At 43.6% G+C, this 18,224-nt stretch overlaps 2 protein-coding genes across 9 annotated transcripts in view; one reads left to right on the top strand and one right to left on the bottom strand.

Annotated features, from left to right (window-relative positions):
- Window positions 1-141: 141 nt before the first annotated feature.
- Window positions 142-5,302, bottom strand: LOC116427339 (uncharacterized). Of its 2 annotated transcripts, XM_076370083.1 has the most exons (5): window positions 5,108-5,302; window positions 4,242-4,299; window positions 3,885-4,160; window positions 631-3,736; window positions 142-540 (listed from the first exon to the last, which is right to left on the bottom strand). In XM_076370083.1, exons 3-5 carry the CDS (start codon window positions 4,083-4,085, stop codon window positions 392-394), a joined length of 3,456 nt encoding a protein of 1,151 aa, XP_076226198.1. In that variant the 5' UTR covers window positions 4,086-4,160; window positions 4,242-4,299; window positions 5,108-5,302; the 3' UTR covers window positions 142-391. The 2 variants fall into 2 exon arrangements, with proteins under 2 accessions (XP_076226198.1, XP_031833431.2); XM_031977571.2 differs by lacking the exon at window positions 5,108-5,302 and having other exon boundaries at window positions 4,242-4,741.
- Snap25 (Synaptosomal-associated protein 25kDa) overlaps window positions 5,151-18,224 on the top strand; it is a 43,834-nt gene continuing 30,760 nt past the window's right edge. For 2 of the 7 annotated variants that reach the window (XM_076370090.1, XM_076370088.1), the window contains exons 1-3: window positions 6,881-7,106; window positions 15,672-15,881; window positions 16,306-16,347. In XM_076370090.1, coding sequence (XP_076226205.1) covers window positions 15,783-15,881; window positions 16,306-16,347 — 141 coding nt within the window. In that variant the 5' untranslated portion in view covers window positions 6,881-7,106; window positions 15,672-15,782. Of the gene's footprint in view, window positions 5,299-6,875; window positions 7,107-14,964; window positions 15,170-15,671; window positions 15,882-16,305; window positions 16,348-18,224 lie in introns of those variants that run through there. The other 5 variants (XM_076370089.1, XM_076370093.1, XM_031977573.2 and 2 more) reach the window with 5 other exon arrangements.

The raw sequence follows: 18,224 nt of genomic DNA, 5'->3' as shown, positions 1-18,224 counted from the left end.
CTAATAAATAATTAATGTCTTTTAACACCATGTTCCGCGTAATATTCAACGCTGAAGTATTCACATTTTGTCCCCTTGGTGATTAGAGAACAATAGATTGGGTGTCGCAGCAGGGCGTCGATCAGAAATGAAAACAAAAAATATTGTAACAAGTATTTTTTTATTACAAAAGCATCACTAGAACTCTAAGTAATTACAACTGTCAAAATTCTGTAGTTCTATCTTATTTATTGCAAGATCCTGTTCCGGTAACGAAATCTTTGATTATTTTCTTATATTCTGAACAATAAAATTTATACAATATGCGTGCTGAGTTAGTAAAAAAAAATAATTTTATTTAAGATAAGTTATTTATCATTATAAGAGGTCATTAGTGTCATGAGTATTTTTATCATGCTACTATAGCGGTCGAAGCACTTGTATTTAATCCGCAGGTACCGTCACCTCTATACACTCTGTAATAGCCTTGTTCACCCCATCGGGGGCCCCAACTATTTTTTATAATCCAATATGGTAATTCTTTGTTGAAGAGAGGATACTCTAAGAAATGAAAAGAAACAAAAAAGTAATATTATTATTCCAATTTCTGGATCATCGATTATAATTAAACTGAAAATGCATAAAACTTACTGCTCATGCCATATCCTACTATTAAAACGCCGTGATCCAAGTCCTTCGGGTTACATAAAAATTTATATGGATGCGAAACACCGCCAAGGTAAAACTGCATAGCATTAGCATTGATTGCAATAGAGATTGGACCATTCTTAACTAACCACTGTGCCATTTTCGTTTCATTCGATGAAATATTTAAAGCACCGACAACTTCTACGACAGCTTTACCTTTATCGAAATGGCACTTCTCATTTCTAGCATCGTAAGGGTAATCCGTTTCCGATTCGAGACCACCCAATTGTTCTATGGTTCTATAAGCATTGTCCATTTCTCCACCCATGCACCCGCTATCCGCTTTATCGCAATCCACTAATTCTTGCTCGGATAGTGATAATAATTTTCCATGTTTAATTGCATATTGTCCTTCTACGTTTCCAGTAGTGGAAAATGCCCAACACGATCCACACGAACCCTGATCTTTTACAGGAGTTACCGCGTTATGAGTACGCCAATCAAATTTGGGTGGCAAATCGATGTCCGGAATCTTAGCTTCGGGAAAAGGTATTGCATTTTTCTGCCGCAACTCTGGTCTATAACCCAAGTATCTGCTTTTAAATTCTTTCGACGTTAAATCCGCAAACATTGTAACACCATACTCGGCTGTGCCCTGTTCATATTTCTGTAATTCTTCTATACGTTTTAAATTTTTTTTAAAAACGTTTAAACGCATTTGCTTTTCCTCGGGCGAATCATACTTTTTCCCATATTCGTCAACGAAACTTTCAAACCTAAGTTCCTCGTTAACGTCCTTAGCCATACTCAACATTTTTTGATTATATAGAAAGCCGCGTAGGGATCGCTTACGGCGGTTATTTAAGTCACAATTAATGGTAATTTCTGGAGAACCGTTATCTTTCCACGGTTGAGACCATATTGTGAACAAACATTCCTTGATATCACTACCTTCCTTTAGTTGACAATTATCTTTAGTGCCTCTAGGACAAGCACTAGTGCCCAGTTTAACTTTAATTTTGTACAACATTCCTGAAACCACTTGTTTGGAGGCTTCCACGATTTCCACTATCATAGGCTCGTTCGTGCCTTCAGAGTTTTCTGAAAATTTTTGTAGGCCTTTGTTAGCGAGCCTCTGTATTTCAGGATCGTTAATATTTTTGCTCTCTGGTGCACCAACAAGACCAGATTGGTCTCTTCTGCTCCTTACTTTAGAAATAGGAGTCAATTCATTTGTGGGTAGAGATCGTTTTTGCTGATTATGTAAGTTGCAATCGACGGAAATTTTAGGAGATCCGTGATCTATCCAAGGCTGAGACCACACAGAGAATAGACATTCTTGAACTTCACTTCCCTCCTGTAATAGACAGTTGTCTCTAACACCCTTTGGGCATGTACTTGTACCTACTTTAGCCTTTATTTTATATAAGAGTCCAGATACAACTTGTTTTGAAGCTTCCACAATTTCTGTTATAATAGGCTCGTTTGTGCCTCGATAGCTTTCTGATAATTTGTGTAGGCCTTTGTTAGCGAGCCTCTGTATTTCAGGATCATCAATATCTTTGCTTTCTGGCGCACCAACAAGACCAGATTGGTGTCTTTTACTCCTTACTTTAGAAATAGGTGTCAATTCATTTGTGGGTAGAGATCGTTTTTGCTGATTATTTAAGTTGCAATCGACGGAAATTTTAGGAGATCCTTGATCCATCCAAGGCTGAGACCACACAGAGAATAGACATTCTTGAACTTCACTTCCTTCCTGTAATAGACAGTTATCTCTAACACCCTTTGGGCATGTGCTTGAACCTACTTTAACTCTTAATTTATATAACATTCCAGCAACAACCTGCTCCGTGGCTTCTACAATTTCTACTATAATAGGCTCATTTACTCCTTGATAATCAAGAGAAAGTTTCTTTAGTCCTTTCTTTGCGGCATCCTGGATTTCAGGGGAATCAATGTTTATTTTGCGTGGTGCACCAGGTGTTCTTCTGTTCCTGTGAAATGTATATGATTTGTTCATTGTGGGATCTGCTGATATTTTTTTTGGCACAATAGTTTCTTCTTTAACTTCTTCTCTGATTGTGTTTGTATTTGATTTTGCCTCTCTTGTGGGCAAATCGAAATCCTTCAAAAATTCATCAAACTCTTTAGTTTTATCTTCAAATCCTTGGGGCTTTACATCATCGTCACTTTTGTTTACCAAAATTTTTATTACAGGATGTTCCGTAACTTCTGATTGCTGTGGGTCTTCTGCTTTCGTAGTTGCAGCATTGGTGTAATTGTCAAGAATATCTCTCAAGTTTTCTAATGCATCAGCCTTTTCAGGGTCGATTCTTTGTTTGTCAGGTGAAGGTGTCATAAGTGATTCAACAGCCAATGTTGAATAAGAATTGATATTGCTTTCACCTACTATACTGTTGTCTACAGTACAATTATTTCTTGTTATTCTACGAGTAGATTGCTGCCAGGGTAATTCCTCAAATGTAACCAAACATGTCTTAACAGGAAGACCTACTTGTACAGAACAATCTGACTGATCTATCGCATTCTTTAGACAATCAGATTCTCCTATATGTAATAAGAGGTGATACTGTATTATGTTAGACGATGGTGGAACACCTCGGGTTACTTTAACAATGTCAATTACTTTATGCTTGAAATCATTTTGTATTAATTCATCCATTGATTTTGCCACCTGTTCTCCAAAAGCAACTAAACCAGGTAAATTTGGATTAAGTTCATAAGGACATCCTGGACAATATTTTGAATTAGAAGCTCTCATAGCAATAAACGGTTTATCATTGTTATCTCCAGTTTTCTGAATCTCATGATCCAGTTCAACGCTCTGGTTACCAATAATTTGTTTGTCTAGATTTTCAATGATCTCATGCTCTTGAGTATTTTCTTGCGTATGTGCTGGCTCATCTTGTGGCAACTGAGGATACAAATACATGCACTGTATAGATTCCCTTAGAACATTTATCTCTCCTTGTTCGTGTTTTTTCACCTCGATAGTGCATGCTTCTCGTGGACACGGTTCTAATGATTCTTTGCATACAGGAGTTAAATCAAATGTAAGTCTATATATCACGTATGGTGATTCATCCTGGAAAATAGAACATAGACAATCGTTTGCACATATAATAGTCATACGTATAATAGTATATATTACTAACTAGATGAATTATAAAAAAACTTATGTTACTGTTAATAATTACAATTTATTTGTCAAATAAATTAGACAAAGAACGTACCAATTTTTGCGCACTAATCAGGTTACCACCCTTATATATATGATGCGTCGGAGAATCTTCGTTCAAAGAATTCAAGGCACTTCGAATTAATGGCTCCGGTACATTTTGCACAAGCTTAGTTCCGGGGCCGCACAATACAGGAATTGAATGAAGAAAAAATAAAAATAGAAAACGCGCTACACACATCAGAAAGCCTGCCATCTTTCTGAATGCACGTTACCGTCTGAACTTCCACTGACGCAGCAGCTAACTTTCCTTGATTCTTTACACCTCCTTCTGTCGTTGAATCAAAGTCATTCTAATCAGTCTTTGTTTCTTTGTAATTAATAGGTAAATATTTTGCGACAGAATACTCACGAAACGTTCACAGTGCCAGGCACAGATCGTCACAGAGGCAATTAATCATAATTTCCGACTTAAAATAGAAATGAAAGATTGAAAAAAGAGGGGTAATCGTTCACGCGAAAAGAAACATGTATGTTTTCAATATAAGACTTGCATCACCACATACGCAAAAACATTTTTTATATTAATAGCGATAAGATAAATTCTATAATGTAATGTTTAATAAACTTATGCACGCTAAAAGATAATACATATTTAAAGACAATATACTGCAAAAAGTATAGTACAATAAATGCATTATAATTCGATATAATGTTGTGATTTCTCTGTCATTTTATTTGCTCGTTAAATAACGTAGGAGGCACACACGACTAAACATGACGATGGTAGTTTCGAAATGTCAAAGTATATTAACTTGATTGAAATTATGCATTTTTTACTATTATGATGTAATCTTAGGAACATAACGGCGTATTAACTTGTATTGTTTGTGCCTCGTAAATAAAAGATTACCAATTTATTGGTTTATGGTAATGAAGTTGATAACAGTGTACTCTCTCTCTCTCTCTCTCTCTCTCTCTCTCTCTCTCTCTCTCTCTCCCTCTCTGTGGTAATTAACCGTAATTAATCAGCAAAAGTATTATTTAAAAGTTTTTACACACAAGATGTACATTTAAATGGTATTAAAATATATTTGATAAAATCAATATAAACATGTATCATTCGATAGAATGTTTTCTAGTCGAGTGTGTCCATTGCGTAATACAAGGTTAATGAAAAGAAGAGAGTGGTCAATTCAGCGGTAATTTCGAAAATGATTTATTACTTTTAACGCGCAGAATGCATTTGAAAATTGTCCGATATTAATTCGAGTTTACCTTATTCGCGTTTCAATTTTCCCGCCAGTTTCAAGATGCGATACGATTATTCCTCGGTTTCCGGTTGTCAGAAGACCAGCAGCTGTTCCATCGTGTTGATCATTTGCGATAGCTGCAGTGTCCACGAAAAATACCACTTTTCGACAGCGACAGTGCATCACCGCTATATGGAACGCTGCTGATTTTGATTGGTAAGCAAACAGATTGTTTGGTTCTTTATTATTTTTATCGAAAGTCTATAGATGGATACGAAACGTACGCGAGGTAGCACATTGCGGTAAAGTTGTTGTATCGATTTTCTGCTTCACTCTAGCTGTCTTTCGCCCGAAGAACATACGTTATTTCTTTTAAGATATCGTTAAATTAATGTTATTCATACGTTCTCTTCTTTTCGTCCAGTTCGTCGACGAATTCGTCGATGACAGTTCTGTCTAGGCAGTGTTCCAATTTATACCCGGTTCGTCTATAGGTGTGTTTCTGTGACAATTCTATAATCATTGTTCTTTCTGTCAGAATTGTTTTACCTTCTTTGTACACGATACATAATTGTCGTAGTCATTTCTAATTTCCTGTTGTCCTCGTGTGTAGGATAGCTACGTCCTTGTAGGATAACTTTGTTCATTGTTGAAAAATCTTAACATCAAGAGCATGTAATATTTTCCACGTTGCTTTACGTCGAAATCAATGAATTCTTTGACAAGGCAAGCAGGATTAGGAATATGTGTGTGAACCTTATCGCATAGCTGTTTACTTCATTCAAGTGACAGAATTATCGGAAGCATTTACTCTTGCTGGGAAAACGATGAAACTTCCTTAATAAAATGACAATTTCAATTACAACAACCAACCCCTCTCACCAATAAATAGAGAATAGCTGTTCTGACATTCGATTCGTTCACAATTGAAAATCAGCGTAACGAATCGTAACGATTCTCGGCCAATGCAAATATTTTCGTCTATGCTTTAGCGAGCGAACTCGGTGGCGATGGCTCGGTTGGTCAGTTTAAAATTAAAACAAAGTACAGCAGCAATAGCGGCGCCTCTGATCGCTCGACAGAGTTCTCATTGGTCGATTTTCCGTCGAAAAAGTCACGTGGCTTTGTTGCCTTTTACTCGAATCTTAAAATAAATTGACAATAAGCGGCACGTTTCGTAAATGGTTGCGTGCAATAAAGGAAAATATTTATACACCGTTACGTGTCTCTGTTGCCTGTCAACATTGTCTCCGATGCAACACAGTAATAAATTATTTATGCCGGACCGTTCAGTAAGAACCCGATAAACCGTACGAACTTATTGAACAGGTGACACGATCAATATTTTAGTGTATTTCCGCATCTCATGAGTCATGCGTGCGTCATTGTAATCGCGTAGCCATCTTCTAATCGGTACGTACCAGAATTAAAGAAACAGGATACATATACGCCTACGTACCGACATCGGGTATGTGCGAGTGGTTTTTTCCGCGCACTCGTACGTGTAACCGAGCCGAGCCGAGTTCGAAATTCTATAAAGCGGGTTACACTTTGATGCTTTAACGGAAAGGTACATTTTTAGCGGCTAAACTAAAAATAGTGGTTGACAACAGGAGTCGGCGGTGTATGAATAGTCCCCCCTCTTCCCCGGTGTACGCGGAGTTCGATATATCGAGTATGCCGTGTTCCCGCGCCTTTACATCGCAGTTTCGTAATGCAGCGTTTGTATTGGTGCTTTCCATTGTCGCGACGACGACGGTCTACCCCCACCAAGGGGCGGCTACCGCGCCGAGCTCTGCGACTGCTCGTTGGCGCTAGTTAGCTGACTACCCACCTTCGACTCGCAGGGAATATTCGGCTCCGTCGAGTTCGCAGTTTCACCGGTTCCCCTTTGCGACGAGAGTGGTCGGACAGTGATAGTTGTTGGATTCATTCGTTCCTTCGTTCGTTCGACGGAAGTCGTCGGCGAACTCTCTGTGATCGGCGGAGACACCCATCGGACACAGCCGCATCGACGAGTCACGGTTAGTAACAATTCCTAGAGCGGTGTGTCACGGTACAGTCTTGTCCCTATGACAGCCCCTATGATTCTCGGGGCTCGATCGTAGCGAAATCGAACAGCTTCGATGGTTTCGCTCTCGCTTCGAGCCTGCCCTCCATAATCGAGCCCCTCTGTTCTCGGAGGCATGCTCTGACCGGTGGACATTCGAGAATCCTCGGAAATCTTGACCCACGACTCGCGCAGCGGTTCTCCTCCGTGTTCGATAGATCGTTGCATGTTCGATGGAGATTCGATCGATACGGATACCGAGCGAGAGAAAAACATCATTCGTCCGATAATACTGCCCTCGACGGAACGCTGAATCGACACTTGATTAGATTGATTACTCTCGATTACTTCTCGAGGATCGATCGTTTCATGAGATGTAGACCGATGAAAATAATTAACCGTCGAACGAACCGGACAGACTTTTTTCTTCCACTGCGCGTACGTTGCGATCGCGAGTAGATTCGCTTTTCAAACGCGTCCTCGCGCGTTTCTCGGGTAAGTACGCGAAGCGAAGGACAACTCCGTTGGAGATAAAAGCTCGACGATGCCATCGATTCCTCGGTATTGTTGTGCTCGTTCAAGGATCGAGGATACTTTCTAAATAGATTTGCTGACGGGTGCGCAAAGTTACCGAAATAAGAGTACCACTGTCTTCGTGGACCTTGAAATATTCGCGGAGCCGAATCTCCATGGCAAAGTAGCTCAACGAGTAAGGCTGTCCTGGACACGGTTGGTCCTCGGAGTTATCGGTTGCGTGAAATAATGTCACGGGTAAATTGAATAGCTACGGTTATCCACGAAGGGTGTGCCTGACGTTTTTCTTCCTTGTAATCGCAGGCAGGTTCCTAACCAAAACAGAAACCAAATGTTTTCTGTCTTCTGACGGCAGTAGAATCTTCATTACCGATGATATACCGAAGAACATGTTTATCGACTGCGACAATTCAGATCTACGTTGGGGCATTCCACGATATAGTGGAACAGTCGTTTTTCTAGTTTGAAATCGAACCGAAAATGCGTGTAGCTCTATTCAACGGTAAAATAGTTAATGAATGTATATAATATAGCTAACAAGTAATGAAATTAGCTACAGCCTCTAATGTGATAACGCGAAGGGGAAATTGGCAAAGGTCTCGATCCCCGTGACGATTTCTGTACGAAAGATGAGGTCGCGTAAACGTTCTGCTCTCGAGAAGAGAACCGGCAACTTTATTTATTGATTTCCTAATGTCGGACGTGTATGTGTGCGCGCCGTCTCTTGCTCGCCCCGCGTGCACATGAGGGTACGATAGGAGACAAAAACTCTTCGTAGACCGTTTTCTGATTTTCAACCTTTAACCAGAATTTGTTGAAACATTTGAAAATTCTTTCCGTTAAAAATTGAACTGTCTATGGGAATCTCGTGTACGAATCTTCGATTTCAGACGCGAAAGCAGTTCAGTAGACTAGATGCCTTTAGACGACTAGGTGACTTGAATTCGAATTGCGAATAATTGGAGTATTCGATGGAACACAAACGGATAATAGGTTTACACAACGTTACGTTAGGGACAACATCGACGATCAATGGCACGAGCCAGCGATGTACCAGCATTTTTTCCGTGTTGTGTGTAAATATGCGCGCGTATCAGTGCGGCCGGGACTTGGATCGCTGGAATTTCAGGTCATCGACAGTGACTGGTGGCCTGAACAGGTTTTACCAGTGCCAGTAACAGCTGATAGTCATTGATAACGGAGCACGCGTGCGCGCTCTCTCGCTCTCTCGCTCTCTTACTCTCCCTACTTCTCCACCTCTACCTTTTTACCTCTCGACCTCTCCACCTCTCCACCTCTCCACCTCTCCACCTCTCCATCTCTGTATCCACCTATCCTTGTACAGGATGTTTAAAAAATATATGTCACGTATAAAGTTACCAAGGATATAAGAAAGTGCTCGTAGAATTCAGCCTGACCTTGGAGAAAGGGGGTTAACTGCCACCCCTATACGAGGGACGAAATTAATAAAAACCGTAAGAGAGCAATCTTGATCGTTCAGTTTTTGTTTCCTCGAGGAAATTGCTTCGATTATACGAGTTAAAACTTTTTATTGCTGTCAGGTTATAAAAGGAACCGTGGATCGTAAGTTAGTGGTGGTCGTAACATATATCGGAACAGTCTTGCACAGGTGCAACAGAGCACGCGTGACACTGGAATGTTTTCGTTCCTCTTAATTTAATTGCCACGTTGCAGCTGCGACGGAGGCGGTCCGGCTGATTAGCGCACACGCGACTCGCGAGATGCGGAAATGCACTGAATTATCGATCTTCCGACCGGTTCTATATTTATTTGCGGTTGTCTTTCATTGCTCGCATTAATTCCCCTCTGCGCGGTCGAGAGTGACTCCGTCCAACTCGTCGTCGTTATGTGGCCCGTATCGTTCTGGATTTTAACGCGGTCGTAAATCGCGTGTCGCGGTGGTCACCGATGACCGAGCATCCAAACTGCTCGAGAACAGTAAGACAATTGATGTCGAGTGAAAATATTTGCCAACTGGAATCGAGGCAATAGAGCATAAGTACCGTGATACCGAATCGTTGACAGTTATTTCTACCATTTGTCGAAGAATAGGTATTATTCAAGAAAACATTGGAATAATTAGACACTTGATTTGTCCAACTTACTCGTTGACTCGATATTGCACAACAAGGGGCTAATTTAAATGTTCATACGCGACTAGCTCTAAATTATTTTCGTTGCGCAACACGGTGTACGCGTCGTTGGTTGCTAATAGTAGATTATAATATTTACAATAATCGGTTGACACAAGCTGATTCGATTCTGAACGACTCCGTTTAGCTATCGGGAGACGAGCAATCGTCGGCGGTATCGGGGAATCTATTCCGGTCCGCGTTTAATAGACGCAATGGAATTGCATAATATTTTGGTTGCACGAAGCCCCTGCTTATCGCCCAAGCTCCCACGGTTGAATATTCCACGTGATTCGCGTTCGGGCACGGAAACCTTGAGCCCTTCCTCGCGAAGACGCGGACCGTTGCATCGACTCGCGTTACCGCGCGCTGTTATCTCGCCGGCGCCAGCCACCTTTATCCACGTGGCCACGGTAGGCAGCGTCTTATCTGCCAGCTATCTCTTTCGAGAAGGAACATCATCCGCCAGTTATTTAATCGACTAACACCGATGCTTTCGAATCGCTTCAAGGTACAGCTCGAATATTAACCCTTCGAGCAACGTTCTAAACTTTGGTATTTACCATTGCCCTCTGTATGCCGCACCGATACGTGAAATACTTCAAGAAACTAGCTTTAGCTCCCTAATTCATATATGACTTATTAATGAATCCATTTCAAAGTATCTCGTCTACATCTAATTAGAACATATTATAAAAACTCGCTCGAAAAGTGCTACGCTTTTCTATTTTTACAGGAGAATCCGTTAAATAGCGCGATCCTTTTTCGATTTCTAAGCGGCCAATGATACAAATGAAAAGAGATAATTTATCTGATTGTACGAACGATAGGCTGGCAGGGGTTTCTAGAGTAGAGCAACTATATAGATAGCAGCGTAACGGAAGAATAGCGATAACAGGTAATTAGTAATTGTTTCTATTTATCTTCGCCGTGGCGGAACGAGCGATACGAAACGCTCCAGATTCTCGTGGCAGCCCAGGCGTTCGCAACTGCTAAGCGTTTAATACGATTAATCTGTAATCTTTATAGAAATTCTGACCTTAGCTTTCAAAGATCATTTCAGTCTCAAAGATCTCCAATGAAAATGTGCTCGTAAAATGAATAGCAAGCTTCGTCTCTTTCCAATGGACGATTAACGATAAAGGTGGTTTCCTCGAGTTGCGAGAGAAATCGTGGAACAAGGGGTTCACCGATTAACGTGCATGTGTAGCGTGTGCGATCAGCGTTACGACACAAGTCGTAATCGAACCTGATCGATACACTGCGGGCATCTCCATGCAGATGTAGCTTTTTACGGGCTCATTTATAGAGATTGCGGGGAAGAACAGTTTCTGTAGCTTCGTAAAAGCCGGCGTACTCGAAAAAGTCGCGGTGAAGACCTCGTTAAACTTCCCCGAAGATTTGATCGCGCATATTCGCGAGACCCGGAGCGTTTGAGACTATTTGCTCGAGCAATATGGAACCCGCCTTCTGCATCTTGGATCATTATTAGTTCCCGTTACTTCGTTCGGTAGATCGGAAAGTTCAAACATTATAAATACCGAACGCGAGCGGGCTTCCCAACAGTTGGTTAATCGAATTTAATATTTGATTCGCAGCTGCATTTTAACTCTTCGCAGTCGAAACATTTTCACCGGAAATGCTCAACATTTTTCAATGACATACAAACATATGTGCACTCTTCGAAACTAGCTGGCGAGAAAACATATTGAACTTGATAAATTAAAAGAAAAATTTCTGTATAAAATCTAATCGTGACCGAGACGATGACATCTTTGCTCTGAACGCGAATGTTACTTTTCACTGAAATGAATCTCAGCTACAGGACAGCTAGAAGTAAATGTGCGCCAGTGTGCGCGGGATATTCCGCTGTTGGCGATAAGTAACAGCCATTGTGCGCGGATTATTCCGCTGAATGATGCAAATGGGCGAAAGGCTTTGGGTACTCGGAACGGTGAGCGATCAAAATCCTCGTGAATGGGTCGCGATTCCGTGTTTCGCAGTTGAGCCGAGCGCGATCGTCGCCACGTGAGAGGAAACCTGTTTCCGAAGGGTCGCACGAGGGTGTGTCGCCGGCAGGAGGCCCTGGGACGCATTCGTTTCGAAATAATATTCCGGCCGGCGCGCCGTGGCGTGCCCCGGCGCGGTGGTTATTGATTTCCCGCCGAGTTTTCCCTCGGCCGCTCTTACTTTTTCGTTTATCGAGCATTGATATCCGTTTGTTCGGAACGGGCCGAGCGGGCCGAGCAGAGGACGAGCAAAGGAAAATAAGAGCAACCGAAAAACTCGGACAAAACTCGATGTTACTTGAAAAACCACCCTTTCCCTGAACAGTCAAACGAGATACATGTAAATGTACCTTTTACGTTCACCGTAGAGTGGAATCCCTACGAGTCTCGTTCGATGTTACAAGATCTAACGCAATTGTTTTCAATTATTCGTTTCTCTTAGCGTTTCGTCACCCTTATTAAATTACATTTGAGACGCGAGACGAGTCTATAAAAGGCGAATATGCGCAATGAACATTTCATCGACCAGATTTGTTCGGTAATAAATAGGATTGAAGAAATATCGAGCTGTGCCTTTGTTGGTTTTGGCCTATTTCCTGTGAAAACCTGTGCGCCGCGTCCTCCAGATCCACGCGACCAGTCGGCCGTGATCTTGGCTAGGCGCACCGTGACCAGGCGACGCGGTAGACACGGTACCTTTCACCCTGGAAACGAGCCAACTTTGTCTCGAGGGCAAGGACAGGGCTCAGCCAATTGATCACGCTATAACTCGCGCCTTACAAGACAAGCCTCGCGGTAGGGCGGCTCGATTTCCTCCTTTATTGTCTGCTCCGCGTTCTTACCCAGCGATACGCAAACGTTCGAGTGTTATACGGCTCCTTTATTCCATTTCTTTCGCGACTGCCCTCTTTAAAGCCGCGTCATCCGCGACACTCGACTGGAGGCCAGCCATTCAAACGTACAAATCCTTTCGAAAATAACTGAAATCGTTACCGGTAGGTTGCGGATCTTTGCGCAAATTCGAACGTTTCAAAGTGCAATTTGAAATTTGAACAAAATGAACATCGAATAGCTAAGATAATCTTCCTCAAAGTTTAAACTGTTTACGGAAATTGTTCCGTAACACGGTTCTGCAAGGCGGTAGCGTAAAGCGATAGAGCACACGTGTGATTTACCCGATGATTTTAAAGGTACAATTATTTCAAATTGTATAGCCTGCATCTGCCTAGCGGTGACGCTAGTTTCTCAACTGTAGTTTGTGTTCGCGTACCTTGTAAAATTATCGGCTAACTACCCCCAATATTCCGCGCGTGTCGTCAAGGAGCTGTAGACAATCGCTCGACAAAAGAACATTACAGTCGAAGTTGACCAACTGGGTTCTTTCCCTTGGTACTTAGCGACCCATTTATTTAAAAGCTGTCGCAGCTTTAACGCGATCCATTCTGCTCTTATCTAGCTAGACGATTTTATTAGTCGAGAGCAATTCGATCGATGCGCGAGTATTTTTCTTAACGCTTTATTTCAGGTATCTAGAAATCTCCTCGGAAATCTCAGCGACGATCCCAGACCGAAGAAAGACGAATAGGGTTTCCTTGCTTGGCACCTAAGCCAGACTGATATTACTTTAATTAACTCGGAATCCAAGCGACTGCTGTCGTCCAACGAGTCTAGATTTTTTCGCTAGTTTCGAATTACAACGGTGAAACTTTCACGAATCCTGCTCGGTTGAATTTTAACGAGGCCGAATCTCGGTAGAGGAAAAAATTCAGCGATCGAGCGATCATTATTACCACTGCTGATTGCATCAGTGCGACTCGGTCGCTCTTTCCTGTTAGCTTCCCACGAGCGCGACCGCGACCGCTTCCTCCCGCGGACGTTTCCTGTGTTCGCGTGATTAAATTTACAAGTGCCAATTAAGAAGCCCCCGCGTCGTCTTAATCCGTTAACGAGATCGCCTCGGGGAGACTGATGGTCGAGATGGTTCGTCCATGGTCTTGGCTCTCACGGCAAAGTCGAAGGTTGGAGTCCCGGATTCGGAGATCGGCCTCGACGATTAGCTTCCGGGGAGAAGGAATTTATCATCGAGTCACACGGTGCGGTCGAGCGATCTCGGTTCGAACCGTTCCTCGAAGATATTTGTTGGCGATGCCTCGAGGTCACTTTCTGGAGTCTTCGATCAACGTTTAGTCTGGACTTTTAGGCGAAATCCAAGTTATTTTCATGTAGTTTGACGGCAGAACTACTAAACGGGTTAAATCGGTGATTTCTGATTTCTTGAATTCTTCCCCAATTGTTCCAAAGACAAATGCTTCTGTGAGAAATTAGTGAGGCAATCGCCTTGGTAACAAGCAAACTGAATAAGTTGACATTAGAGCACCAGGCGATTCCGGTGTACGAAATGCGCGAAATGCCGGCCGGTTGAAGCGTGAACCGTTTACGCTCGAGAATTTGTAAAATATTCGAAAGCTTCAACGGAGGAAACTCGATTATACTCCTACACACTGGGCAAACAGGGAACTACGCGCCGAGCTTTTGTTATTTGAACAATGAAATTCTACGTTCGCTTCTTTGTATTCTGGACAAGAAACTTCCATGAAGCCGAAGCGACGACGTTCGTTTCGAAAGTGGTGTCTCGAAAGGTTGCTGCATATTAGAGGAGGAGCGTCGAGGAATAAATGTCCCATAACCCAGTGCGCGAAAGAGCGAGGTCGGAAAAAGTGTGACACCTACGGTGGCCGCCAAACAGTAGAACAAAACAGAACTCGGTCCCGTGCGAGCGAGAGAGCGAGACGATTAATCGTTTAATCGTACCTTGAACAGTCACGCGAGCCGCGGCAGGAGGATGGGAAAATGCGAAACGCATACGTGGCCGGAGGTCCCAGCTGATCGGTCCTCGGTGTGGGTGGCGGTGGTGGTGGGACACGGGCAAGCTTTGCAGAAGAGGCGGGAGAGTAGGAGGATCTCCCGCGGGGGAGAGAAAGCGTGACGAGGACGATGTGCTCGCGGTCGTGCGTCTGCGCGCGATTCGGTCGGTGGGTCGGTCGGTCGGTCGGTCGGTCGTCGGGTATTGATTTTCATAGGAGAACGCGGTTACACACGTATCTCCACCACGTAGCGGCGTGTACATGCATCCGCGACGTGGGAGGCAGACCGGGTGCTGACGGCGGCGATAGCGGCGGCGATAGCGGCGGCGATAGCGGCGGCTTTCCCCAAATCTCTGCGTGAAATTTCGCAATCGCCGGCCCTGGACACCGCGAAACAGATCCGCTTTGCGTTACTCCATCCCCTAAGAGAAGCTCGAACCCTGCCTCTCCTGGGTCGTTGCTTAGTATCTGTGTTGGGTACGTGTGAAAGTTGTTGCCGGTTTAGAGGAGAGTTTAAGTAACGTTCTTCGAGATACTTCAATGTTTTCATGTTCCGTTGGTACTTTAATATTCTCACGCTTCAACGTGTCATCGTTTTAGTACATTCTTACATTCTTCTACATTTCTACGATACACGGAAACATTTCGACGTTTCTCCGAAGCCACGATTCTGATTGCTTCGGGGGCACGATGATCCTCCCGCTGAACGAGCAAGAACTTTTCCTCGTACCCAATGCATCTACATACGTATCTCCGCGTTTCCCAGGGTCTCGGCTCGATCTTGGTCTGAGCTTGCAGCGCCTGCTGGATATTAGTCTCCCTCGGTCCAGCGAGGCGCAATCCTTTAAATCTCGCTGAATTCCCCTCTAGTCGTTCCGGGCCCTGTTACCGTAACAGCCTCTTCCCGGAGGAATTTTATGGAAGCTTGCCACACGAGATCACGAGTTTAATCTTCCTTGTTTGCTCGGTCCTGTTGCAGAAGCTACGAGTACCCGGGAGCTGTAGGAGCTGCCTAGGGTAGAGACAGCACAGAAGCCAGCAGGAGAGAAGGAACTCGCGGCAGAGGGCCACTCGTCAGGCAGCCGACAAGATGCCTGCACCGACCACACCAGCAGGACCGGCGGAGGGCGGGCCGCCTCGCACCGAATTGCAAGAATTGCAGCTGAAGGCCGATCAAACTACAGATGAGGTACGTTTCGCGCATCTCTGATCTGTCCGTTGCTCCTTCGAAATTGAATCCCCGTCGATACCTCTTATACTTCGTTGACGCTCAATGAAGTCGGATTCAATGGACGCGTTCGTGGCGATCGGAACTATAGACCTCGAGAACGACTTACGGAGACCGGAGAAATTACAGATCGGATCTATCAAAAAATTGAGATACGCTCGCTTTAGAGAATTTGGAAAGTATCACCTAAGGAATTACATTTGAGACTTGGGATAAAACTACCGGGATTCGCCGAGCGGGAACTAGTTATCTTACGCTGTATTTCTTCGATCGAACGAGTCATTTTGTCGATGAAATTTCACACGAGTATTCTAAAAATTAGATGGCGCACGAGCGGAAATTGAAAGGTTCCACTGACATCACTTCTGTTCCTCTTCTGTTTCAGTCCCTGGAGAGTACGAGGCGTATGCTGGCGCTATGCGAGGAGGTGAGTTCGTCTCATCCCTATGAATATATTCTCTCTCTCTCTCTTTCTCTCTCTCTCTCTCTCTCTCTCTCTCTCTCTCTCTCTCTCTCTCTCTCTCTCTCTCTTCTATTTACGCATTTAACCTTCATCCTCGATCATCCTCGGTACTAATCCTCGATCCTCGTTATCTGCAGCGATGAATATATATATATATCTCCGTTCCCCCAAAGAAGGTGGGAGCCGGAACCGCTCCCCGACTTCTCTTTCTCTCTATTTCTCGTCGCAGATTTTCAACTATACATAGGCGTACAATAGTGACGTGACGTTTTTTATCTGCTGGTACCAAATCTGATTATTGTTGTGTATCGTTGGCCACCCCGCGGCCTATATGATTCGCGACAGGATGGGCGCGCGATTGGTCTCGTCCTGGCCCCGGTAAACTCAACGGTGTGCAAAAGAATCTTTTCCGAGGAACGTCCTCCATGTTCTCGACCCTCGACCCCTGACCACCCACCTTTCTACGATAAAAGGAACAGAAAAGAAAAGAAACAAAAGAATAATGGTCCCATTGAGTAATAAATAGTCAGAGGTAATCGTCACGATAAACGGGTAAAGAAGGAAGGATTATCAACTACGCGCTGGAGAGAGGTGGGCAAAATACTATTTCGTCTGTGCGGCGGTTAAACAATGGAATGGGAAAGATAAAAAAAATAGAGGGACTCTACTCTCTGGTAAAGTAGGGCGAGAACGGTGGCTGCGACGATCATCCGGAACGGCGTGTTCGTTGTTGCGACGGGACGTAAGAATATGCCGTAGACTAAACGGAAAAGAAGCAGAGTGTACGTGCGCAGTCGTGTAACGTACCTGTGCATAGAAGCGAAATAAATGCTTTTTGGCCATAACAAAAAAAGAACAAAAACTAACGAAAGAAACGGGCAGGTTTTCTATACGGTGTCGGGACAATCTTGAAATAGTATTTGACCCAGCTCTGGCGCCGGAAGCGACCCCCTTTCGATTCCATATATATATATATGTATGTTCATATATGTATATATGTATATATGTTCTATACATATGTGTATATATGCCTGTGCGTGTGTATGCGAGGGTGCGTGCCAGCGTGCGTGCCAGCGTGCGTGCGTGCGTGCCTGTATATATATATATATATATATATATATATATATATATGGTATACGACGCGTTGAACACGGAACGAGAAAAAAAAGTAAAGAAATCAAATGGTTGGCTCTTCGAACGTGACGTTTCTCGAGACGAGAGCGGAAGAGACAGTTGTTGATGTTCGCCTCCCGATGGAACGGGCGGTGGAAAATCGAGAAAAAATGATAATAAAAATGATTGAAATGCGTTACGAGGCTATCGCACGGTTCGATGTCGAGCAGTTTCAGTGTGTTTGTCAAATCGTTGAACTGCTCGGAAGAGAATGATCGTAAGACGACGCATCGACGCGGTCCGAGACGGTAAAGACGCGGGAACGAACGCGCGCTCGAATATCGTTGTTGTTGCACTGTTACGTGGCGGTTTTTCGAACGCGAATGACGCGTCACCGATGACGCGACGTCTCTCGCGAAGAAGTTTCTTCGAGAAATAGAAATGAAACGCAAAGATCAGAAGAGGATACGAGGTAAGAGAATCTCGAGCTGCAACGACAGTTGCATCGTTGCATTTCGTCCACTGCATAAGACGTGTCGTTGATGCGATGCTACGTGTTTCGAGGAAGAATTCGATTCGAGAGAAAAACAGAGTGCAAGAGGATAATACGAAGTAAGAGAATTCGATCGTTGCACTGTTGCGTTCCTTCGAACGCAGGTGATTGATGGGTCATCGATGACGCAGTGTTGCATCTTGCGAGGTTTCTTCGGGAGAAGCGACGGAAGAGG

Source organism: Nomia melanderi, chromosome 8 (genome assembly GCF_051020985.1).
Source record: "Nomia melanderi isolate GNS246 chromosome 8, iyNomMela1, whole genome shotgun sequence".
Lineage (NCBI taxonomy): Eukaryota > Metazoa > Arthropoda > Insecta > Hymenoptera > Halictidae > Nomia > Nomia melanderi.
This window is presented reverse-complemented; position numbering and strand designations above follow the sequence as displayed.